The 27,528-nt window shown below is 38.9% G+C and overlaps 1 protein-coding gene across 3 annotated transcripts in view; it reads left to right on the top strand.

Moving 5' to 3' along the window:
* The first annotated feature begins 17,080 nt into the window (after positions 1-17,080).
* Epm2a (EPM2A glucan phosphatase, laforin) overlaps positions 17,081-27,528 on the top strand; it is a 53,912-nt gene continuing 43,464 nt past the window's right edge. For 2 of the 3 annotated variants that reach the window (XM_070010947.1, XM_070010945.1), the window contains exon 1: positions 17,340-17,718. In XM_070010947.1, coding sequence (XP_069867048.1) covers positions 17,412-17,718 — 307 coding nt within the window. In that variant the 5' untranslated portion in view covers positions 17,340-17,411. Of the gene's footprint in view, positions 17,719-27,528 lie in introns of all 3 variants that reach the window. The other variant, XM_070010946.1, reaches the window with a different exon arrangement.

Consider the following 27,528-nt stretch of genomic DNA (forward strand, 5'->3'; position numbering starts at 1 on the left):
TGTATTAGACAAAACTAAATAAATTTAACTGGGGCACATATAAATCTTTTTTATTCTTTGGTACTGTCTAGTGGATATGAGCTACCTGAAATTAATAGGGGCCTTAACGATCATTTCTAATGATCATTTGGTTTCTCAGATTTGTTGAAATTGACACTGAGATCAGTGGGTTCATCCACAAACATTTATTGAACACTCATTCCAGATGCTATGTAGGCTTTACTCTCTCTGGAATGATTCAATGCTAAAATTCATAGGTAATGTATTATTTTCTATCTAGTAATTATGCTAGACATGGACAAATGGACAAGCTTTAAAGGAGCAAAGCCTTTAAGCAGGGGTTCACTTTGAATGTTTCCTTCACATATTTCTCCAAATTTAAATACTCAAGATCACAAAGAGACTACTTAAGGAATACATTTTGTAATGTTCCTGACTTTGGGGTGATTATATTCAAATATCTTTAAACCAATTATTTTCTACAGTGTTCTAAGAAGCTAACTGCAAAACTGCTGATTCAAATCAATATTTAAAAATAGTCCAATTTCTTTGAAATAATGGCCTGTCGTATAATTGGGGGTATACATGCCAGTTCAATGGGTGTGTGTTTCAAGGAGAACAATGATACATGTCATTAAATGCGCTCAACACAATAGGCTGATACTATGAGCTAAACCATCAGGGTAAACACAAGACAAGAAGAGACTTGCACTGCAATAGCTTTACCTACATAGTGCAACAGGCTCCAAAGCAAAGTGAAGAAGGAGGTAAATAAGGCCTTATCATGTTTTTTCATGTTAATGATTCCTTACTTAATTTCATGACACTTCACCAGTAATTAAGATATAGCATATTTGTCTGAAATTCCATCAGTCATCCATCTTTCATTTTCTTACATGCTACATCTTTGCTATGTTATACTTCTCACCATTTTCTTTAAATTTTATATCTTTTGATGTTTCTAGGCCTTTGATTGTACCATTTCTTTTGCCTAAAGTGTTCTCCCCCAACTTGCCTCATTTATTGGTAAAGATCCAATCCCTTTTCACCTTTTCTTTCTAGATCATTCTAAATTAACGAATTACCATCTCAGATCCCATGTTTTCTCTTTTAATACTCATCCCCCAAGCATTAATAAGACTCACTACCACTATCTGTTCACTGGTAGTGATTATAAGCTGTTGGCCCCTCTAGGTAGAGATTGTCTTCTTAGTTTTGGGTTCCTGTTCCTAGGTGAGGTCCTTACACACAAAGGCAGTCAGAACTCATTTGTTGGTCTCATTTTGAAAGAGATTGTTAGCTTTTCTTGCATAACATGCCACCCTGAAATAACTATAACATGCTCATGATTAGTTATCTAGGCTGCTCTTGCTTGGCCTGATCCAGCTGCTGCCTTGTTGGCTCGTATGTCCATGATCAGCTGATCAGTGGGCTGACAAATGGATGATCTAAGATCACAGCCTGGAAGTTGGCAGACTGTGGGCTGGAGTCATAGGATGATTTAGCCTTATTTCTTTCATCATCTATCGGGCTAGCCCAGACTTATTTCTATGGCAGTCGCAAGAACACAAGAGAATAAGCTCCAGCCGGGCACCGGTGGCTCATGCCTGTAATCCTAGCTACTCAGGAGGCTGAGATCTGAGGATCGCGGTTCAAAGCCAGCCCGGGCAGGAGAGACCGTGAGACTCCTATCTCCAATAAACCACCAGAAAACCGGAAGTGGCGCTGTAGCTCAAGTGGTAGAGCGCTCGCCTTGAGCTGAAGAGCTGAGGGACAGCGCCCAGGCCCAGAGTTCAAGCCCCACGGCCGACCAAAAAAAAAAAAAAAAAAGAGAGAATAAGCTCCAGTGAGTAAACCCATATATGCCATTGCTTTCACATTTATTAATGTACCACCAGACAATGATAATGACAGGAACCTATATATATTCTAGAAACAAAACAAGGATATCTCTTGAATGTTTCTTTTTAAAAAACATTCAGATGGAAGAAAAAGAAGTAAAACTATCTGCAAATGACATGATTTTGCATATAGAAAATTCTAAGACATAGATTGAAAACAAAATGGGTAACTTTAAGCAATTTGGTGTGATAGGTGAATAACCAATTATATTTTGATTCATTAGCAATGAACAATTTGAAAATGTAATTATGGAGTCAATCCCATTTAAACTAGCATCAAAATAATAACATACTTGGAAACAAATTCCATCAATGAAGTACAAGGGTTATATTTTGAAAACTATGTAACACTGGCTGAAGAAATCGAAGATCTAAGCATATGGGAAGAAGGTACATTCTGAAGGTTTGATACTAATATATCAGTACTCCTCAAATTGATCTACAGATTCAATGAAATCTCTGTCCAAACTGGCCTTATAGAGATGGACAGTTATGACTGTAAAGTTCATATGGAAACGGAAGGGACCTGGAATAGGAAAAATAATATTGAAAATGAATACATTTCAACCATGGTAAAGCATAGAGGGCTTGTGGAAAATGTTCCTTGGACTTGTAAGTGTTGGGAAAGGATTGAGGAAGAAATCATATTACAGGAAAGTACTGATTGGCAAGACAGTAATCCAAGAAAGAATGTATTCTGCAGCTCCAAAAACCCCAGTGTTTTGAGAGAGAAGTAAGGTGTCACTCACACCTAACGCCCTGTGATCTTGTCCCATTGAGTAATGCTTTTGTAATCAAGTGGAAGCATTGAGTAGATTGCTGAACCCAAGGGATTGGAGTTTATGAGAGAACAGTAAACAAATATTTCAGATGATGTATATTCATTCTAAGGTTACTTTTTTATTGTATTTCTTAATTTACAAGTGAACATATGACAGTTTAACAGCAAAAACTAAAGTTGGATAATTCAATTTTCCCAATTTAAAAAGTACTACAAAGTATAGTAATAAAGACAATATGTTGGACAATATGTTATTGGTATGTGGATCTATAAACAAATGGAATAAAGTTAAGAGTCTGTAAACCCTCATGTTTATGGCTTTTCAATAAAGCAGTTAATTCAGTGGGAGAAAGTGGTGTTTTCAACAAATGATGTTGGATATCCATTAGTGAAGAGGAAAGTTATTTCTCATACCACAAACAGAAAACAACTCAAAATAGACAACAACAACAAAAATAACTAAATGTATGAGCTAAATTACAAACTCTCAACAGAAAACATGCATAAATATTTATGATCTTGGATTAAGCAATGATTCCTAAATATGACACTCTTAAACCTCAATGATAAAAAAATCCCAATTAAAAGTGGGCAATGGATTTAAATAGATTTTGTTTTACAAAGCTAATATACAAATGACCAATTAGCACATACAAAGATACTCAATGTCTTTTATCATTAGAAAAGTGAGACTCAAAACCACATGAGAATAGTACTTAATACCCACTAGAATGTCTGTCATTAAAAAAAATACAAAAATAACATGTGTTGGTAGGGATATGGAAAAAATTGAAACTTTCATACATGGCTGGTGAGAACTAATTCAGAAAGTTTAGGGATTCCTTGAAATAGAGGTGGTGTAGGACCTAGTAATTCTAGTCCTAAATACATGCCTGAGAGAACTGTAAGCATATGGTCTCATGAAAACTTGAACACAAAGTTTTCTTTGGATCTTTATCATATTTGCTAAAAAGTAGAAACAATGATGAGTGGATGTACAAAATGTGATAGCCATGTACAGATGCTATATAGCAATTAGAAAAGGAACAGATATTAATAAGTAACTACAATTTGGGATATATCTTGAAAACAAATTAAGTTTCCTGAAAGTGAAGCCCTTGTCAAGATATAAAAGATCTTATATTGTGTTATCCGTTTTATATAAAATGTCCAGAGTAGGCAAATTCATAGACAACGTTGATGAATTAGTTGGTAAGCACTGCAGTAAAATATTTTGTATCTGAGCATGAGATTTCTTATTGAGAAGGAATATCTTCTGTGAGAATACTAATGAGTTGTACACTTTAAAAGGGTGAGTGTTACTGCATAATTTATATTCCAACTTCAACATTCAAAGGTCAGACTGGGCCGGGCGCTGGTGGCTCACGCCTGTAATCCTAGCTACTCAGGAGGCTGAGATCTGAGGATCGCGGTTCAAAGCCAGCCCGGGCAAGGAGAGACCGTGAGACTCCTATCTCCAATAAACCACCAGAAAACCGGAAGTGGCGCTGTAGCTCAAGTGGTAGAGCGCTCGCCTTGAAGGCCCAGAGTTCAAGCCCCACGGCCGACAAAAAAAAAAAAAAAAAAGGACAGACTGGTTGCTCATGCCTTTAATCCTAGCTGTTCGAAAGGAAGGTATCTGGAAGACTGTAGTTTCAAACCAGTTTTGGGATTTTTTTTGGGGTCTGGTCCTGGGGCTTGAACTCTGGGCCTGGGCGCTGTCCCTCAGCTCTTCAGCTCAAGGCTAGCGCTCTACCACTTGAGCCACAGCGCCACTTCCGGCTGTTTTTCTTTTTGCTTATGTGGTGCTGAGGAATCGAACCCAGGGCCTCATGCATGCAAGGCAAGCGCTCTACCACTGAGCCACCTTCCCAGACCCTCAAACCATTTTTGGCAGAAAAATTCATGAGATTCCACCTCCAAAGTAACCAGCAAAAAGCAGAGCTGGAGATAAGACTCAAGAGGTACAGTGCCAGCTGAAAGAGCAAGTCAAGTGAACACAGACCCTTAGTTCAAATCCCAGTACCAGTAACTCCCCCCTCAATCTACTAATAAAAGCTGAGCAATTTCAATATCATTAACATAAAAAAGGATTTTGAATTCAAACTATATTTTAAACTAAATTTTAAACTATATTTTCTTTTGCCTGATCTTAATTTGATCTTCAATAGTATGTATTATTACAAACAGAAATGTTTAGAGGATTAATCTTACTGTGTATAACAAAGATCTGCCAATTGAAAGTTCTTCCCTTACAGTTTTCTTCTGCATGAATAATTTATCCATAAATAAAATTAAAAATAAGGTAACATTGATGACAGCATCACGAATCATAAGTGCTTTCAATAATTCATACCTTTGCAGTAGCAAATGGTGTTAACAGCAATAATGAGTTTGACACAGAGAATAGACCTGGTTCCTATCGCCTCTCTTGTCCCTTCCCTTCTTCCAACCCTTCCGGAAAGCTGATCAATGGGAATAGCATTTGTTTATTAAAGCTGAACTTTAAATGATTATTTGTTCACACTTGAGACCTTTGATGATAATGGCAAATGCATTATGAGATGACAGAGCTGAGAACGTAAAGACAGAATAGACTTAAAAGATGAAATATTTATTAGCTCAAATATCCCCCTTAAAAGATGTTCCTAGTGTACAATTGTCACTCCATGAGTCATCAGCTCTGCTTTTGCTTTTAATCAGTGTTTTCTTGGAGTTACAGTTGTCATCTTAGAAAGGTAAAAACTGAGTACTTCAGGTTTTCCTGGTCTCGATCGGCAGGTATGAGGGGTTTTCCTTGGGTGCAAGCAAGGTCTTAGAAGACTTCCTGGCAAACAGATGCTTTCTAGACAAGCCATGGGATGCAGAGCTCTTCAGCCAATCTCTATTAGTCAGCTATCTAAAGAACCTCTATCCCCTCACTGAATGCAGGGGTACTTACTCTAGTATCAGGAAAGCAAAGGCTTCATCAGATACCCCCTCATCTTCTATCCACCTTTATTCTAACTTTTTGGATATTTATTCATCATCTCTGCTTTTCCTTTCAAATAGTTATTCTTCAGGATTAGAAAGCCAATCCCCTCTGCCAGCGCTTTGGATTCCATCTCTTGCTTCTATTACTTAGGAGTTATTTGCTCCATTAGTTGGCATGTTTTGCTGTGCCCACTCAAATGCTGTCTTCATGCTTTCTCCCATAATCATCTCTGTCTTTACATAAACAGAAACTCCTAGTTCTCTTCTTTCCCCACATCCCATCAGACCTGTTGGCTTTTCATGTCAAGTCTTTTGAAAGATTAGGCTATCATTCTCCATTAGTTCATGTCAAGTCCTCCATCCACCTTGAGTAATTCAACTTTCCTTGAAAAACATTGAGAAGGAAGAAGACTTTTGAATTGTTAATCCCATCAGGATATTTTCCCATCATTCTTATCTTATTCAAACTCTTGGTACCACTAGAAACTCTTGAAATCCATACCTCTCTCTATACTGTTTCCGCTTTTCCTTTTTTGATGCTTTATTTAGCTGCTTTTTGAGTTGTCTTTTGAAAAATGTGGACTACATCTTTTCTTACCCATGCTCTTCTCATTCCCATTACCAGGAATTTTCAGTGCATGGGGTAGAAGGGACTCATAGCTACTTGTCAAATAAACATTCCTTGTTGGTCTCAGAGCTCTTCCTTAATGTAAATGCCCACAAGGGCTTTATCTTGGCACTTATTCTGACAATCACTTCTGTTTTCGGTGGAACAAGATTTGACTAAGTCTAAGCTTATACTAAATTCTATAGAAATGGACCTCATTTTATTTGGTTCACATCTTCAGCACAGCCTTCAAGTACTGTGTTACACATGGACATTTTCTTTTTGTAAACGCTCACTTTTAGAAGCAATAGATTTTCAAAAAAGATGAACCCAGGCTACCTCTGTTTCCATGTACTTTACTCCTTCAATGTGAGAGAGTAATTGAGAGTTGCTTTAGAGCCCATTTTCTATTTAGTTTCATGTCATTCACTCATCTACTTGTCTACAAGGAATTCATATATGTGTCATTAATCCTAGAAATTTTTTTACTAGATATACTTTTACTTATTCAGTGGTTTTGTGCTTTTTAGAAAATGTGCTATAAACTAAAAAATATTGCATGGGTACATTGATTTATGTATTTATAATTATCCTAAAAGTGGTTATTTAGGAAGTGAGAATATGATAGGAATAAATTAACCTTATGACTAAATGCTAACAAATAGCATCCAGCAATCATGCCTTCAGTTCAAGGAGGTGTGACTGTCACTGTCCTTGTTTTCAAGATGAGGCCAATGAATCAGCATCACAAAAGGAAGCACTCTTTCCCATGGAGGTATCACGGGTAGGCAAGCTCCCCTTCATCAAGGGCTATGAAGCTGTTATTCAATCACCTGATGGCTTTCATTTTTGCTATGAGAAGTCAGCAGTCAATCTAGATGGAAGATGGCAAGAACTGTAAAATCATCCTTTGTAGATTACAGATTGTCTTTTTCTGACTGCTTTCAACATAACCTTTGTCATTAGTGCTCTTCCTTATTATATGTGTAGACAGATTTCTAATTTATTCTGCTTAGAATTCATTACAATTTTTTGAATCTGCAGATTTATGTCTCAAGAAGTGTTCTATAGGTGGCATCAGTAATTGTGAATATTAACAGGAGAACTGAGAGGTATTTAATTTCTTTGTCTGTTTGAAGAAAAACGTCACTGAGGGGCCTGATTAGAGATATAGTAACTGATGAGCCAGTGGGGAAAGGGGGAAAATGGAAACATTTGAACAGAGAAGAGGGAAGAGATAGGTGGGGATGGATTCTGCCCCAGGAGGACCAGCACCTACTTTAAAGTGAGGACAGGCACATGGTAAGAATACACACTTGAATGTTCCATAGAGATGGAATGAGAGCTTGTAGGGTTTTTTACACAATTATTTTTATGTTTTCAAAATTCCTTGAGCTCTTTGTGTTGTTATGCAGATCAAGATGGAAGGGAAAATGGGAAGTATGCTTAGAAAAATGATACTTGTATAGAGCAGTGGCTCTCGATGGCTGGTGATAAATCCTTCAGGGAACATCTGGCAATGTCTGCAGATGTTTTGGTTGGCACAGTTGTGCACTACTGGCATCCAGAGAGCAAAGTGTTACTACTGCTACAGTTGAGAAACCCTTGTCCTAGAGCAGGAGTGGAAATAGTTTTCCTGTAGGTTTGGAAAGGCAGTTAATTTGTATCTCACCTGCTCACTTCTGTAGTTTTAGTGAGAAAGTATGAGCCATGAATGAGTGGAATGGCTATATCTTCAATTAACTTCATTCACAAATACATACAAATGACTGCTGGGTCAGACTCTGTTAACCCTTAATCTAGAAGAGTCCTTTGTTCTACAACTAGAACAACAGAGTTGGACTACTCATCTATGATAATCATGATGAAACTCTGTATAATTTATGAATATTGGCATTCTGACTCTCTGGCTGTGTGCCTCAGTCAGTGTTTAGCAGATACTTGTAAATCTCGCCTTGAGCATCAGTAAGTCAACTATTTTTGTTTTTCAAGTACATTTTTATTTGAGGTGACCTCCTAGTAGCCACATCTTTCTGACATGAGGCTGCTCATTTGTTTTGGAAAATAAGATCATCTCTTGCCTCTATCCCTAGGCTGTTACTGCTGTTAAAAGACAAACACACACACACACACACACACACACACACACACACACACACACACACACACACACACACACACACACACACACACACACACTAGAGCAAGTGTTTAGTGTTTTATTGAAAACAGAAAACTGATTTTCTGTAGGATGTATCAATCCCAAACTGTATGCTCTCACAATTTAATCAAATCTTAAAGTCATCAGAATCAAATCTTCACTGATCTGGAAATGAAATGCTAGTTCCTCTCCAGAGCTATAAAACTAGGTTTACTTTATGACCCAGCAACTTTCAGAAATGAAGAAAAATACCACCTCACGTTTCTTCTTAAGTTCATGTAATTTTCTCAGAAGTTTGTCATCCTTGATTTTTGTGATAGCAAGATAGCAATACTATCCAGGATTTTCTTCAAATACTGTCTTTGGAGTTGCCTAGAATATCCATATCACATCTAGCCAGTGAGTTAGGAAAGTTACCCTGACTTTTTTTTCTTTTTTAGTGTTTTACCCTGAATATGTGGCTTATAATAGATTTGGGAACTTTTTGCATAAAATGTTATATTTAATAAACTCAAGGAAGACGGATAGCTCATTTGGTTGAGACATTTCAAAAGAATTTACAAGGAGTTAAAAGCCAAGGAAGGGAGCCCAAAGGGTAAGAAGATTAGTGGGTTTCTTTGTGGAAACTAGATAGGATGGACAAAATGGAAAAGGAGAAAACAACAAAAAATGAATAATTAAAAAATCAGCTTTCAATGCCCTTTGAAACAGAGGGTTACAATGGAATATTCTAAATGATTTCAATTTTTTTGCTAAAAGTTCATCTACCAAAGTGAAATTTTGTCAAGGCAAAACTATGATTTTCAGAGGTAACTGGAAAAAAAATCTCACTTATAAAAGTTGGGGGAGGGGGGAACTGGGCACTGGTGGCTCATGCCTGTAATCCTAGCTACTCAGGAGGCTGAGATCTGAGGATCACAGTTCAAAGACAGCCCAGGCAGCAAAGTCCGTGAGACTCTTATCTCCAATAAACCACTAGAAAACCAGAAGTGGTGCTGTGGCTAAAAGTGGTAGAGCACTTGCCTTGAGCTGAAGAGCTGAGGGACAGTGCCCAGGCCCAGAGTTCAAGCCCCATGATGGACAAAAAAGAAAAAAAAAAAAAGGTTGGGGTGTTAAATCCATCTATTTGATTAGACATTTTTAATATTAATTGATCCATATTTCTTCATAGAACTTTTCAAGATTCTGAAGTTCAATATTTAGAATAACATAGTATTATTTTTCCTGTTTCTTAGATTAAGTCAACCTCTGGATTGGTTATATATGAAGAATCTTGAAGAATTATTGTTTCCAAATCCATATTTAAGCCATTTTGAATTGTGTTATCATTATAATCCTAATACCCTCAAGTACTGGCACTATATTCTTCTGTCTAGATAAATGTTATTTGAACTGTAAAATCTTTTCTGATGAATAAGTGAAATTAATACGTCACAAGATTTTATTAAACATGTAAGATTTCTGGAGAGAAGTGAGTTCAAATATCAAATCAGCTACTTAATAACTTGGAAAAATATAAGCATTTATGTAACTAACCACTTTTGCTTCGAAATAGGATCATTTTCTATTTGGTAAAGTGGTTAAGTAGATTTTTCTGCCGGTCCTGGGCCTTGAGCTCTGGGCCTGGGTACTGTTTCTGAGCTTCTTTTGGTCAAGGCTAGCACTCTAACACTTGAGTTACAGCACCACTTGCAGCTTTTTCTGTGATTAATTGGATGGACTTTCCTGCTAGAGCTGGCTTCGAACCCTGATCCTCAGATCTCAGCCTCCTGAGTAGCTAGGATTACAGGTGTGAGCCACCAGCACCTGGTTTAAGGAGATTTTTTATTAGACAATGTAGCTACAGTATAAAATTCCTCTTATTGTTATTGCCAAGCTATTTCAGAAAATCCAAGTATGTCTGAGGCAATTAGGCCTTTTCCCAAACTTTTTTTTTTATATTCAGATGTTTCACTTATCTAAGCGATGAGATGTCTGATAGACTGCTCTAGAAAAACAAATACTAACCCTGTGAAATTTCTTTGTGACTAAAATAGTTTTGTTTTTGCATATTTCTGCTTGTAGAAAAATGTCACACTTCCAATTTTCCAAGTACAAATTGTTGAACCAGTCCTAAGTAAAAAAAAAAAATCTTTTCTGAAGTCAGTAAACACAAAGGAAGTTAGTAACTTTTTCCTTATTGCTCCTTTCCTATGGGGTCACTGGTTACTTAGCAGCCAGCTAACACTCCTGAAAAATCTCCTTTGAATAATACCATTGAGAATTGTGTTGGTGGTTAAGTTGTGGATTAAAGATGCAGCTACCATTTTCCTAAAAGACAAAATTGAAACCTACTAAGATATCTAGATCTAGACTTCCTGTTTAGGAACCTCAATGAAGACTCTGAAGATGAGATTACAAATATGTCTATGTCATGTGGCTAATCACGTTCTTTAGTATTAAATGTGAGCTAGTTCTCCAAAAGCATTCTTTATGGGCTCTGAGAATAAACATATAAAGTGTACTGTGGCTAAGAAGACAATACATTCTGGTTTGCTTTGGATGGGTCTATTCTATACCTTCTGTAAATAGAAACTGTTAATTATTTTAGCACTTCTTTTGGGATCCAAACTGACCTATGGTAGATGATGAATTACCTGGTCTAGATTTGAAAAGTTAGACCTATGCTAATAATGGAAATAATTAAGAGACCTTAGAGATAGTCCTCACAGAAAAAATAAATGACTAAAGAACTGACGTTTATTTGTTGAGGCAAACAGAAAAATACTCACTGAATAGCAACTATACATCATACTTGAAGAATGAAAAGCCTTTGCCCTTTCCCACACACACTTCATAGTATCAGAATTCATGCACTGGAGTTAGGGTGAATAACATTTGTGATTAGGAAGAAGTTGTACTTGCTACAGTAGTGCTCTGGATAAAGAGTACTGTCTCTTCTTTGGAACATTCTTTAAAGAACAGAATATGAACCTATTCAATGATTTACAATTGCACTTGAAGGTATACACTCTAGAGAAACTTTTGCAAATGTTCCTTAAGACATACCTTTCAGGATTAGTTACCTTCCTTTTTAAAAAATTAGACCAATCTGAAAATAACTCACCTACCTGCTATGGCCAAAATGTATAGTGTATGGTGTATTCAAACAATAAAATATGCAAAATAGAAACAGAAACAATTGAACTACCGCTATCTGTTATATGGCTATGGAGCTCTCATTTTCATGTGGAGTTCTCATGAACTAAAGTAGCCTAATTGTGTCTCCTCTTAATTTTGACCAAAATGAATCAAACAATGCAGGCAACCCCTGGGTCAGTAATAGTGGAAAATAATCAGGATACTGTAACTTTCTGTCAGTATAATTCACATAAGATAAACCTCATACTGTTAAGGTATATAATTAAGCTTTTTAACAATATATCTACTGTGTTGTACAACAATCAACACAAATTAATTCTAGTACATTATTATCATCATTCTAGTACATTATCATTATACATGTTTACAACCAGTCTCAATTTCTCTTTCTGCATCTTGTGACAACTAATTTCCTAATCAAATTGTTGTCTCTGTGGATTTGCCTATTTTTATAAATTATCTATAGGTTTCACATGTAGCCATTCTTGCTTGATTTCTTTCACTTACCATAACATTAACATGTATATGCAATAGCATATACATATTGCATTTCTGTTTTTGGCTGAATAAAAATATCCATTGTTTTACAATGTATATACCATATTGTGCTCATCCATTCTACTGCCAGAAATTTGAGTTGTTTCCACTTGGAATTATAAATAATGCTGCTATGAACAGTCAAGGGATGTTTGTACAAGTTTACAAATGAGAACATTTGCTGCCAATTATCTTGGGTGTATACATAGGAAGGACATTGTTGGATTATATGTTGATTTTATGTTTAATTTTTTAGAACCTTTCAAACTGTATCCATGGCAGCGACATTACATTTAGATTCATTTTAGCACCACACGAAGGTTCAAATTTATCCCCACCCTTGCCAATACTTGTTATTTTTTGAAGTATTATCATTATTGTTTATGGTTTTTATTACACCTATTTTAGTGGGTCTGAATTGGTATGCTACTGTGGTTTTAATATGTATTTCTTTAATGACTAATGATGTTGAATATATTTGCATGTTATATCTCTATAGTTTTGTGTAGTCCTAAGGCTTGAAATCATAGCCTGGAGCTGTCCCTAAGCTTTTTTGCTGAAGGCTAGCACTCTACCACTTAAGCCACAGTTCCACTTTAAACTTTTTGGTGGTTAACTGGAGATCCAAGTCTCATGGCATTCCTGCCTGTGCTGGTTTGGAATTCTCAGATCTCAGCCTCCTGAGTAACTAGGATTGCACCTTGAGCGCCATTCCCTGCCTTTCCATGCTATATCATTTTGGAGAATATCAGTTCAAATAATTTATTGACATTTTAACACAATTATCATTTTATTGTTTGGCTATTGGATTCCTTCATAAGATCTGGATATTACATTTATTACATATATGATTGGCAAATATTTTTTCCAGTCTATGAGTTGTCTTTTCACTTTCTCTATAATGTTCTTGATTTTAATGAAGGGCGATTTAACCTTTTTTTTTGCTTTAGTGATGGTGTCACAGATAAGGATTGCTATTAATACAAAATCAGGCAGAGTTTCTATCCTAGAATTCTATAATTTTAGCTTTCAGGTGCCTGATTTATCTTGGGTTAATTTTCATATGTGGTAAGAGGTAGGAGTCCACTGAAGACAAATATAGAACTATAAAAGCAGGTGGACTTTTGGGATTAGCAACAAGTCTCTTGCTGTTGTTCTCTGATTACAAAGAAGATTTAAAGCCATTGCTTAAAATACTTGGATTCTTTTGCCAACTTAGAGATGACCATGCTAGCCTACATTCCAAATAATACAGTGAAGGTAAGAGTTTCTGTAAAGAGCTAATTGAGGGAAAGTGTTCATTCCTGACCATTCATGCTATTTGGCCCTGGCCTGAAATTACTGAAGTACAGAACTGAGATAATGGCTCTTAAACTATGCATACCTTTGTGCCCTATCTTAATTGATTGCTATGGAAACTTAATGCTCAGGTCTGTACCCTGAAGAGGGCTGGGGGTGATCTGCAGTTCTGTCTTTCTGTGGCATTATGCTACACAATTGCTTTCTCTGCCATATTCCTTTCCCAATAAACTTTTCCATCACTTTTACTACATTTACCGTTTTTTGTTTATTCTTTGGTTGTAGGGCTTGAACTCAGGGCTTGTCTGCTGTCCCTGAGCTTTTTTGTTCAAGGCTACCACTCTACTACTTGAGCCACAGTGTCACTTAAGAGTCTCATGGTTTTTCCTGCCAGGGTTGGCTTCAACCCGCAATCTTCGGATCTCAGCCTCCTGAGTAGCTAGGATTACAGCCGTGAGCCACTGGCACTGGGCTACATTGACTAAATCTTCTCATGTCTTCTTAGGTCAGATGCAAGAATCAAAGTTTGGTTAACCATGCATAAATTTCAGTAACAGCAGAAATTCACTCTGTTCAGATGGATGGAAAAGTGGAATTATGAGAAGCTACTGGAGTTGGGAAATTTTGATATGTTACAAAAGTAACAGATTAAAAAATAGTTATGGGACTTTTAGACAAAGATTTGGTGTAATGTGTATCTTTCTATTGTTACGCATTCTTCAAAAGGTCTCAAAGAACGAAGTACACAGTTTTCTAACCCAGAAAGCACTAGCTACATTTAAAACTTTCTAAGCTGTATGCAGACTTTCTCAAGCCTTTTTGTCCTAAGCTACAAAATTGGAATGGTATATGTGATACATTCAACTTTTAGATTTATTCAGTTGAGTAAAAAACTAACACATATAACAGCCCTTAAAAGACATGAATAAAATGTGGTTTACATCAGTGAGTGTATATCTACATACATAATATTATAAAAGGAAAGATTTGTAACTCACTGACTAGTGAAAGATTGCTTAGAAAACAAGTCACTAGAGAATCAATTTACAGTTTTCTCCCAAGGAGGCTTTGAAAGAATGTATTTGAGTTGGCTACTGGAATTGTTTGAAATTATCATCCATTCTACAAGCAATATTGAAGTAACTGACCAGATGACACTTCAGAAGTAAAATTCAATGCACATGAAATTTGTTTGGTTTTTAAAAAAATTATCTGAATTGTTACTCTACTGAACTAATTTTTGCTCTAAATTCAGCTTGTTCCCAGAATTGTTCCCCAAAATCTGACCTCCATATATCTCAAAAATTATTCCTTTCACTCAAAGCTGTGGTTCTTTAAAATGTAAAAGGAAAAGCTTTCATAGGAGTATTTTTAGGCGAACAGTACAAAAGTTACTGGTAAAGCACGAATTCTTAAGTCTGTTGTCAACAAGAAAAGACTATAAAAGAACAAAATTTACAAATTCCTAGGACTGAAGTCAAATCCTCTATGAAGACCAAAATATTTGTCTTTATAGACTCATTGATCCGTTTAGACTACCACTGGTGATTCATCTATTTGCATCACTCCTGAGGATGCAATTAGTCACAGGTTAAAATTGCAGGAAGTTTACTTTGTATTGAGACCTAATGGAAAAGAACATTTAAATATGCTTAGATTTAAGTACATCCTATAAACAGTTATCCTGATCAAGCTATGCATTTACCTGTGGGCTTTTTTTTTTTTTTTTTGTCAGTCATGGGCCCTGAACTCTGGGCCTGGGTGCTGTCCCTCAGCTCTTCAGCTCAAGGCTAGCATTCTATCACTTAAGCTACAGCGCCACTTCAGGCCTTTTCTGCTTACGTGGTGCTAAGGAATAGAACCCAGGGCCTCATGCATCTGAGCCAAGTGCTCTACCACTGAGCCACCTTCCCAGCCCCTTACCTGATCTTTAACTGTGATTGGATGCCTTTTACCATATAGTGTGGCCCTTTGTTTGCTGTGGACTGCATACTGAAGCACAGAAGGGCTTATTTCTCAGTTTCCCTGTGTTTGAAAATGGGGATAATTGTAGTTACCTCACAGGATGGTTTAAATGAGATGATAAAATGAGATGTATGTGAGCTGTGTGGCACACAGTAAGAGGCCAGTGGCAATGACTGTCAATCAAGCCAAAAGACTGATAGCCAAATATGGTCAAGGTCATGAAATATGTCATTTAATCTCTACTTTGGCATTCTTTCCAGTTGCAGTTTTCTTGGTACACACTGTAACCATAAAATTTGCACCATGTTTAAGACCAACATCATTAAATATACACTCTAGTTTGTTTAGTGGCTCAAAGGGGCTTCACCTCTTCCAACAGTTAAAATTATCTAACTCTATGATGAGAGAGAGATGGAAATAATGTCCACTGAACAAACCGATCACTGTACACAACAAAATTCTGAACAGTTAGCTTTGGGGTTCCTAAAAAAAAATGAGAAGACTCACTGAAGTCCAAATTCCACTATAGACCAATAGGCCCCTGTGCACAGCTATTTTCCTAAATCACTGTTTTGTAATGGCAGCTTGAATAAACTGACTTGCGTGTCACTGTGAGTTCACTGCTGTGTTTGGCCAGCCTGGCTGTCTTCACATTGTTTCCTGATGTTTCTCCTTAAGCTTAGCAACCAATTAAATGTTGACTATCAACCTTCAGGGCGAGATGTGCTACTGGTTTACTGTTTGGCAGTTTACATTTTTGTACTTTTGTCGTAAGGATTTTCTCCACACACATTTTATGTTTCCCCTTCAGTATGCATATGCTTTGAAATACTAACAAACATGCATATTTATGCATGTTTAATTCTCATTAGACATGTATTGTGTTAAAGGTTGGTGAACATACAGAAAGAAGTAAGAGAGTGAGAATAATATGATGTTGCAAGTAGATGTAAATGAAAGTCTACGGCAGCGACAAAATGAAGAGTCCTTCACATTTACATGAGCCATGTCTTCAGGCCAAATTGACTACGAACTCATTAGCTGACTTAAGAATGTTGTGAAAGTTGTGTTTTGTATTAGAAATAAAATTTGGACAAAGGGCTTTATTGATGTCTATGCCATGAAACATCACGAAAGATCATACATGAAAGTCGTAATTCTGATAAACACTGAATTAGTTGTTGTCTTGCGTTGACCTTGGGAGATATTCGGAAGTACTTATTCCAATCCTGTTTTATACATGCTAGGAAAAAAAGTGGTGTGGATTGAGAAAAGTGTTTTTCCAGATAGGAGACTGGCGTTAAGGGAGTAGGGGTGGGCGGACAGATGAGGGTGCGCTCTGGGTTCCTGATCACAGACCCTTCAGGGCTGGTGGGGTCTTGAGAGATCACTTCCACCACCCCCCCCCATTTTCCAACACAGAACCTGAGGTTCAGAAACACCCGCTCTAGAATCTTCTCTCCATTTCGCCATTCAGAGGCGCAGTTTCGAAGCCATTTCCTCCACCGTGCACTTAGGCGAGATCCTTTCAAATCTCTGGGAAAGGTGGCTGGCCAATCTCGGAGTTGGGAGGATTTTCCCTCCCCCTCTCCCTCCCTCCCTCTCTCTTTTCTCTCTCTCCTCTCTTCCCCCCCACTTCTCTCTCTCCCCCCCCCCACCCCGTCTCTCCTCTCCTCTCTGTCCCTCTCTCCTCTCCCTCCCTCTCCCCTCTCTGTGTCCCATTTCCCTCTCTCTCTTCTCATCGCCTAGTCCCCGTGGAAACCAACCTTCCGCGAGGCTGTGATGCGGCCAGAGGCCGCGGCTGGCTCCGCTGACCACTTCCCGCAGCCCCACGCCGCGACTGGCCGTGGCCTGCGCTCCGGGGCCGCGTGATGCCGCCCCAAAAAGGCGCAGAGCCGCCCGCGTCCCCGCAGTCGCCCCGGCCTCCTCCTCCTCCGCCCCCGGCCCCGCCGTCCAATCGCCGCGGCCGCCAGGCGCCCGGGCCTAGTCGCCCGGCCTCGGGGACGCCGCGCGCGGGAGCCCCGCCGCCCGCCGCCTCCTATCGCCATGCGGTTCCGCTTCGGGGTGGTGGTGCCGCCCGCCGTGGCTGGCGCCGGGCCGGAGTTGCTGATCGTGGGGTCGCGGGCCGAGCTGGGGCGCTGGGAGCCGCGCGGCGCGGTGCGCATGAGGCCGGCGGGCACGGCGGCGGGCGCGGGGGCGCTGGCGCTGCCGGAGCCGGGCCTGTGGCTCGGGGAGGTGGAGCTGCGGCCCGCGCCCGAGGAGGGGGCGCCGGACGGGGCGGAGCCGGGCCGCGTGGACACCTTCTGGTACAAGTTCTTGAAGCGCGAGCCGGGAGGAGAGCTCGCCTGGGAAGGTACGGGCCCGGCGCGGCCCCGAGCCGCCCTGGCGCTACCCCGCGGTCGGGGTCGCCCTCGGCCCGCCCGGCCTGGGCCGCGGGCAGCGCGGGCCCGAGACCCCGCGGCCGATCCTTGGTCTCTCCGCCCCCGGCCCCTTGGTGCGTGGCGGGTCACTTTCCCTGGTCACCCCCCCCCCCCGCCCCGCATACCCCAGTTCTTTGCGCCATCCCGGCCGCTATCGCGGGTTACTCCCCCCCCCACCAGGTTCTCCCCGCCCCATCCCTGTCCCCTCCCCGGCTCCCAGGGCGCACTCGGGGCGCCCGGGCTGGGCACCACCCCGGGGCCGGGGGGTGAGGGGGAAGGGGTCCCCGCTGCGCTCTGCCTTAGCTGTACTCCGAGCCCCTCTTTCGTCCCCGGTGCGTTAAAATCTGATTCTGGCAATGGAAATCTTTACAACTCCCAGATTTCACTGTCTACTTACTGTATAAAATACTTTCTTCCTCTTAGATTAATGAGAAGGAATGATTGGGGAGAAAAATACGTTTTCCCAGCTATGGAAGGACTGAGACATGCATGCGCCGATTTCTTTAGGAAAGTATAAACACCGCTTAACACCGGTTGTGAAGACATCATCATCTGAGCGCACAGGCCAGGACAGAGTCCCCAGGCTTTCCCAACCCCAAATCCTACCATGCACACATCATTCAGAATCCTCCCTAGCCGGACATTGTGGGTATCTCTCAGTATCACGACCGGTGTTTTCGTTTTATATAAAATAGAAAAGAAAACAGAAAAGGAAGGCGGTTTGGAGGGCCAGGTCTTTCAGTTTAGGAGTGGAGGTGGCTGGCCTGGGAGCCCCCCGCAGTGGAGCGTTCTCTTTGAACATTTGGGCGTGTTGTGTATCGTTGAATAGAGCCAGAGAAGTGAAATGATTAGGTCCAAATATGTAGCCAGATGGTGCATTTCAGGGGCAGATTATACCCTGACAAAGTGATAGCAAGGCGTAGTCTCTCAGTGTGTAAATTGGAGAAGGTGGAAGCTTGGGGTGTGAGGAATTCAATGCTGTTGAAGGCCAATGACTGGAGTGTCTCTTGAGAAGTTCATCTGAGAGGAAAATGGACTATGTAGCCCAAAAGGAATTCACAGAAATGAAGGAGTGCGCTGGACTATGTTTCAATCTGGTCTTTGTTCCTCTTTTTGTACCCAACAGTTTTTTTTTTTTTTATATTTCCTTGTAAAGCGGGGTTAGTTACATGAATAAGATAATGAGTACATTTCTTGTTACCCTCACCTTTGTTTTTCTCCCCCATCCCTCCCCCCCCAGTTGTAAAGTTCATTTCCAACTTGGTGTTTTGTGAGTATCATTGTTGCAATGGGTCATCCTGTGTCCTTGTTTGAGCATTTTGTTATTCCCCTTCCCTTCCCCAACTCAGATAAATGTGTATACAAGATGCAGAACACCAAAATCAAATACAGTGATAAGAGGGGGAAGAACATGCAAAAATCACATAGTACATTAAAAACAACAATCTCTGGTAGTATTTATTATCATTTTCATTCCAGGCATCACTCAGTTAAAACACAGAATTGTTTTTCATGCTCACTTTTAATAAAAATGTAACTTGGGGAAAAGTCTTTCCTTTCCCCAAGCCCTCTCCTTTTCTTTCATTAGCTTTCTGGGATTCCTCCTAAAGCTCTAATAATTCACTTATATGACTTTTTCGAATGGACTCACTTTGTGCTTAGAGAGTTCCTCATAAATTCTATGTGATTTTTAAAAAATTAAAGTTAGGCAGTATCTATTGACACCTAGTGGATGCACATAAAATTAACCAATTAAAATGTGAGGAACTCAGCTCTAGTTCATCCCTCTTCTCCCTGCTGATTTTTATATTATTTTAAATTACATAAATATACGTGACTTAATTTTCCATTATGTAGAAGATTCATGAATTTAGTTACATTATGAAGAAAATTACCCCTAAAAAGAGATAAGAAAAACAACTAACACATCATTCCTGCTTAGTTTTATCTTCTGCGTTGTTAAATTTTACAGGTTTTGCTCTGTTTTCTTCTTGTGACTTGTTTTAGGCTGATGGGTTGGTTCTAAGGACTGTAAATTATGAGAAGAATGTGGAGAGGCTGTCAGGTGGTCAAGAGCAAAGACTCTTATGTTCTTGTATCACGTGGCCTCGGTTTATCAGCCAATCGGTTATCCTGAGAGAGCCCCTTAACCACGGCCATCATTGAAAGGATCAAACTGCTTCAGGAATGAACTTGGTTCTGATAGAACATGTATTACGTGTTTCATAGGGCTAGCTCTTATTATTTGTGTCAGAAGCCAAGTTTTAAAATTAGATTAAAGAAGAAATACAAACCTGTGATACAAAAACCATCGTTGGAAGGAAAAAAAACCTACCCATTTTTGTCTCTTCAAGTCAGGTCTTTTACATAAAATGATAGCAGACTTGACTTCATATTTGGACTAACATGTTCGTCTACAACTTCGTTCTCAACTTCATGTTAATTATTTTACCTGAAGAATCAGAGGGAACTTCCATCATTTCCTGCTTCATTGCTCTATTTCCTGAGTGGAAATTGCTGAGCTCTTTAAGATAGTTTAGGGTTGAAGAATTGGAATTCCTATCCTGTTTTTCAGTAATCTGTTTCTTCCTAAGTATAGCTGTAAAGACAATGTGAGACTTTCTTTTAAAGAAAAATCAAACTCCTGTGTTCGTTGTGTTGTTTTGAATCTATATCATTGAATTCCTGAACACCTCATTTTGTTGATTGTATTCTCAAATAACTTTTAAGAAATTTAAGAAGACATCAGTGACTTCTTTCTGCTCTAGGGATTGGCCGATCCTTTATGGAGTGTATTGTGCACCAGTCTCAGTAATTTTCTCTTTTCATTGGCTTTGCCTCAGTATTGACCCATACTCTTTGTGGTCTGTAATTCTAATGTTGAACTAAGCCTTTTTTGTTCTCTCATTCTCTGCCTCTCTCTTTAGAAACTTTAATTTTTTCTCTTATTTTACAAGGATGTATCTTACTATTATTAATTAATGTTACTTGACACTTGATTGGGTCTTTTAATTCCAGGAATTAGTTCCTTTAGCTGAGGGCAGTTTTCATCATTTGTTTAATTCTTTCTCTGTTTTGTCTTTATTTCCCTTGGAAATATGTTAGTTATTATATATATTATATCTTCTGCATATATAAAGAGTGCTTCTAAGCTTTTCTCTCGTAATTCTCATCTGTTGTGTTTGGATAAATTTCTGAGATCTTTACTTGACTTTTATTTTACAGAAATACCTGTGTCATATATGTATATAAGTATGTGTGCATATACATGTATCATACACAGATGTCTTAAGCAGCCATATAAACAGACATCTCAGTGTTGGCTGCAGCTGGTCTCCAGTGCCCTTGCCCACAGTAGGGTCCTTTCCAGTGTCTGGGGAACACACTGGCTGTTGGTGGCCCTTGGGGAGGGGTCATGTTGAGGAAGGAGGTGGGAAATCTTTCCATGGACTCTGTCTTCTCTGGTTTGGTGTATGTTTATTTGTAGGTCTCCTCCTCGTTTTTGGTGGGGAGAGGCAGTAGTGTGGATTGAACTGAGGACTTGGTACCAGTAAGCAGGCGCTCTACCCCTGCAGCCACACTCTAGCCGCTTCCTGTAGCTTTTTTAGAAGTCTTCCCTAACCACCTCATCTGCTCTCACAGCACCTGCTCGCTTTTCTCACACCTCTAATTACAGCTCAGAACCACATTGGTTATAGTGGCTAGACTCTTCAGTTGCAAGTAATAGAAACCAAATGTGAGCCAGTCTAAAAAAAGAATGAAGTCGTATCACCCACTAGAAGCAGGTGGGAGTGCAGACAGCCTTTCTTTTCTCTCTCATTGCTCTCTCCATTCCCCTGGGCTTTGTTTACTCAGCCTATGTGAATCCACCTAGCCAGACTGCCCTCCAGCCAGCTCATGCATATATGGTTTAATCCAGAGAAGAAAAATAACAACTCCAACGATTCCTTGTCAAGGGAGATGTCCCACTGCATTCTCCTGGCACTCCTCAAGGAGACAAGAGGCTGGCCTGGCTGCAGCCATCACGTGGATTCTCTGGAATAAGAGAGCGAGGGACATTAGGAAAAGGCAGCCCTGGAATCCCCTTTGTTTAGAAGGCAAAAGCATTTCCACTCCTTCCTTCTGGCCACAAATGTTGTGCTTGGCTGTTTCTACTATACACTTGATCCAAAACGTTCATGGCTCCCTGAAGAAAATTAGAGTTATGACTGTCAAGAATAATGAGAACAGTAGATCTTAGATAGGTAGTTGAAACATTGCAGCATTTTGAAAGAAAATCAAGCGTGATATTTGTATATTTATTCTTTTTTTTTCTTCTGTCAGTCGTGGGGCTTGAACTATAGGTTTGGACTCTATCCCTCAGCTCTTCAGCTCAAGGAGAGTGCTCTACCACTTGAGCCACAGTGCCACTTCTGGTTTTCTGGTGGTTTTTATTGGAGATAAGAGTCTCACGGACTTTCCTGCCTGGGCTGGCTTTGAACCTCGATCCTCATATCTGAGCCTCCTGATTACCTAGGATTATAGGCGTGAGCCACTGGTGCCTGGCTCTACTTATTCTTTTGTTGTATATCTTTCCATCATACTGTGAGCTCTTGAGCCTAAGGGCTGTGTGCATCTTGTTCTTTCCATCCTACTCTTATGAAAAAGAATTCCTCATTTTATTTATTTTTAAAATACTTATATACATCTGCATATATGTCTTTTTTTTTTTGTCGATTGTGGGGCTTGAACTCACGGAGTTTCCTGCCTGGACTGGCTTTGAACCACAATCCTCAGATCTCAGCATTCTGAGTAACTAGGATTACAGGCGTGAGCCACTGGCGCCCGGCTTGCATATATGTCTTTGTATACACACCAATATTCATGTGTCTATTCAGGATAATATATTATCTTGAATTTTGTCTAGCAAAAACTACAGAGAATTAGGAGAATGATTTATAAGGAATTGTTTTGTTTAGTCATAAAAGGCTTCATACTGTTTCTCTAAGAGAATTATTAGGCTGGGCCTGATGGCTCACGCCTGGTAGGTGGGGGAGTGTGTGGAGGTGTAGGATTCAGGATACAAAGCTGATACTCAGCAAGAATGTGAGACCCTGTCTTAAAAATGATTGAAGCATAAAGGGCGGGGGCATATCTAAGGTGGTAGGACACTTGCCTAGCAAGCACAAAGCCCTGCACCAAACACAAGTAAACTATAGAAGAGAATTACAAAGTTTCTGAATATTGTCATTGTAGATTTCAGGAACTATTTGTACCCTAAGAAAAAGTTAGTAATGAAATTTATGTCTTCCATTGCAAAATAGCGACATCTTCCCATCTCCATTGATTTCGGTCAGTAGAGATCTATTTGATGGGTATCACAACCATTCAGCACAAGTCTAGAACTCACACACGGAGCAGTAGATTTAGGGTTACACTGTTACTTCCATCATTTTAGATTTGGTTGTATTTGAATATTGGCCTTAGGGTAGAGGTAATTCTAAATGTTCTGTGAAAATACATTGGTTTAAGGTATTACTTTAACATACACTAGTGCAGAATAATATGAACAAAGGTGAAGTTAATATAGAAGACTATTATCTATGGAATTAATATAAATACTGAATGTTTTGTCATTGGTTGGTTTATGTTTATTAGTTTTTGATTTTTCACTGCCATGTAAAAGTATCTCCTAAGGAGAATATTTATTTCAAAATCACTTTGCCCAACAGCTGAGTATACTTCTACTCTCTGTCTTCTTTTCTTGATTGCAAGCCTGTGCCCGTGAGTTTATAACATGAGATCACAATACAAAATTGTCTAAGAACATCAACTTTTGGAAAGACATTTGAAAAAAAGAAAATATATGACAATGAAAACACACATGTATGTCCTATTGGATAGAACACAAATCCCGTATGAATTTTAAAGAAAAAAGACACAAGACTGTCAAGATTTTCATGGTAATAGGGTACTGTTATGGGCTGTGTTTCCCAGACTACTTGACTATATTTGAGAATGTGTGTATATGTGTGTGTGTGTGTGTGTGTGTGTGTGTGTGTGTGTGTGTGTGTAGATAGATGATAGATTACCTCTGAGTCTCAGTTTATCTCCTGTAAATTGCACTGTTTGGACAGGAACAGAGGTGTCACGGGAAGTTGAGAAGGATCATGTGTTGTGAACTCCAATGTTTCTTTGCTCTTAGATATAGGACTCCATCATGTCACTTAATCCATATCCCTAGATTCAAGAAAGATGTATTAACATGTATGTGTAGACCACTGTCTTTTTTAAAAAAGGAATAATATATTTGGAGGCACTTTGAAAATTATTCAGCTCTGTTATTCCGCTTTAAAAAATGATAGGAAATTTGTAATCTTTTCAAATAAGAGTGATCTACATTTTAGTTCCACTAGGTGGCAGCATGTCACTTCTACTCGACTATGTTTACACTGGGTTTGCAATTGCATGGAAAAAAATTCATTTTATATGAGGACCACATTCTCTTTCCATCTTCTCTTTCTCCCTTCTTATCCAAGGTACCATGGTCATTTACTTAAAAATATGTATTTAAATGTGAGCGTAATCTTCCTAAAACATCAGTGCTTCTGGAACTTCTTCATATTTTGGATCAGATCAAAACCCATTTCTTTGTTGTGATTATTGATACAGGAATTTGAAATTAGTTGAAAATTATTCACAGAAATCTTGCCATTTGTTCTTTATGAATGCCTAACAATTTGTTTTTCAAAAGAGTCGTGGGCATTTTAGACTGTGCTTCCTATATTATTCCATATTCTATAAAACCATCATGTTATTGTAATTCTGAATCCTTTGATGATTATGATGTGTTTGAGATTTGCTTTATTCTGATTCCTTATCAGTCTACTTTGTGTCAGAATCTCCTAGAGAATTTTTCTACAAGATGAATTCACAGTGGAATTTCCTTGCTGACTTCTGTTGATATTATGCTTTAGTGTAAGTTAGAGTATTCTTGTCCTGTTTCAAAGAAAGAAAGTCAGAATTATCCAGTTTTATAGTGTATCACTAGTGTTCAGTTGTAAGAGGGTAATCAAAGTGATTTTTAAGCTGCCATAGGAACTATATCTTGCATAAGAGAAATTACCTGTTTTAAAAATTAGGCTATTTTAAATTGTTTATTAAAGTAGATTCAAATAGAGGGCATCTTTATTTTTAAATACCTGAAACTTAGTAGGAATTTTAATTGCTGTGTGTTAAATAGACTTTCAAAAATATTTTTAGGGAGGAAGCAAAGTTATTTTACTTTAAAACATCTGACAGTAAATTGATATGTTGCTGGAAATGTCATGTTTTTCTCTTAAAGTTGTAGTCATAAGTCATGTTTCTGGATTTACAATATCTAGAATGATGGTAAGTTTGGGGCTCTGCCAGCTTGAGTATTTAAAACATATTTTTTTGACTAAGATGATCTAATTTCCTGATTTACACAGGAATTTAGGAACTACAGAAAGCAAAAACCTCTGGTAGTTCACCATCTTTGCATATGTCAGATACAGGTTTAAAAATCACCTTTGAAATCTTTCCTGATCTGATATCAATCCAATTTGTACAGGAAAAATGTATATCTTACATTGGAAGAGTATCTTAGTTTCAGCAAAGTATATTTGTGAAATTTCACGATTTTTGTTTTTGTATACAAATTAGAAAATGACCCTGGCTGGTTAATTAGTGAGGTAGGTTTATTGCAAGTTGTGCAACTGGACCCTAAGGACTCTGATTATTAAGCTATTGAAGCAGGAGGTGAGGAGCATGCGAATCAGCCCGCTCCCGGCTCTTCGCTGCCCTGTGTGTGCACTGTTGATTTAGGAAGAAGAATTGCTAATTTTCCAATAAGGGAAATTGGGGTAGGGGAGAGTTGGTGTTTTGATTGAGAGAAGGAATATTCAAAATATGTACTGAAGAATTAACCAAGAAGAATAATTAAGACAAGCTGATCTTCACATTAACAAGTTATTTCAGACAAATAGGAAACAGGACACTTGTCAAAGAGAAGGGATACTATTTTGGAGTTTCACAGGGGAAAGTTTGCATGGTTTAAAAAAGGAGTGGTCAGACTCTGAAAACCAGGTGAGTCACAGGAAAAATCAGAGATCTAGAATTGGGAATACATTATCGACATGGTTAATACTATTACATAGTCCAAACAAAACTTACATTAATACTTTTTGAGCATATTTTAATGTTGGACCTGTTTTACAAGTCAGTGCATCTGCTTTCCATGTAGACTACAAGGATTGCAAGATGTAAGAAAGGCATAGTAGTACTTGAGCACTGTCATTGAGTTATTGAGCACCAACTGTGGTAGTCCCTGTGTTAGACTTTTTTCTAATGGACTATCTAATTGAATTCCCTCACAACTCTATGTCATAGATCCTACTGTTAGCCTTTTAAAAAGAATTACAAATGAGGAAACAGCCACAGGTTGCTTAAACGATTTTCTCATTCCCGAGTACAAACAGTAAGTAATACAGTAAGCCTTCTCTATACAGATGTGGGTTCCACATCTGTGAGTTCAACCAGCTTTGGATCAAAACTATTTGAAAAAAAAAAAGAATTGCATCTGTACTGAATGTATACAGACTGTTAAAAAAATGGCACTCCTGAAACAATGCAGTACAACTATTTATATAGACTTCACATCAGTAGGTAGTATACATGACCTAGAAGGGATTTAAAGTATCCAGGAGCTAAGAATAGAATAGTGCACATAGGGTGCCATGCTATCCAAGGGTATAAGCATCTATGGGTTCTGGTACAAAGAGTGATACTGCTCCCCACAGACACTGAAATGGAGTCTGGGTCTGAATCCTGGGACCATGCACTGCCTGCTATAAGACACTGCCTTCCAGGAGATTAGCAGACAGAAAAAAAAAAAGAGAAATTAACATGGCAGTTAGAATATCACTTCATTTAGAAGCTGGTTTGTGATTGGCTGTGGGCCGATATTAATAGTGCTCTCAAGATGTTAATAGTGCTCTCAAGAGTGAACAGGAAGTCAGGAAGTTGGGTGAGGGCAGACTAGCCTTGGGAAAGCAGGCAATGGGGGACGTTGGGGGAAGTCACACCTGAGATTTCAGGGAGGGCCCTTTAAGGCTTGTGTTAGGAGGAGGAGATAGAACAGCAAGGAGGCTGTAAAATCAAATCACCTTCAGGAAGTAGACAACAATTGCCTGTTTCCTTCTGTCTTGACAAGAGTTCTTTTTTCCTTTTGCTTTGTTTGGTCCTTGGGCCTTAGGCTTGCTAGCAGGTTCTCCTTCACTTGAACCACACCCCTCAGTCTTTCCATTTTTTGGAAGTATGTTACAACACTGCTTCTTTTATTGTTGATTAACTTAACTGGAAATCCTCTGCAATTAAAATTTTGATACATTGGGTACTTTTGAATTAAGTCAGGCTGGGATTTGTAATCCCTCAGGAAATATGATTTATGTCCTAAAAAGTTGTGTTTGGTTTTTTTTGATGGAGAAAGATGATGTTTTCTAACCGATCTTCATTGCCATCCGTGGCATACGTAGCAATTTGTTCCTCAATGTTCTCCTTAACTAACAGGATACCCATTTGTCTCAGCAGTGGTGTGATCAATCATTGTAGCTCTAAGCAGTTACAATTACTTTATTCCCCTTGGCTAGCAATTGATCTCCAGATATCTAGGTCACAAGTGCTGGGTAAATCTTTTGGGTGAGACCCCCAGGAGAGCGTCCACTTGTCTCATATAAAGGGGC

Source organism: Dipodomys merriami, unplaced genomic scaffold (genome assembly GCF_024711535.1).
Source record: "Dipodomys merriami isolate MVZ:Mamm:240054 unplaced genomic scaffold, mDipMer1.0.p SCAF_8, whole genome shotgun sequence".
Lineage (NCBI taxonomy): Eukaryota > Metazoa > Chordata > Mammalia > Rodentia > Heteromyidae > Dipodomys > Dipodomys merriami.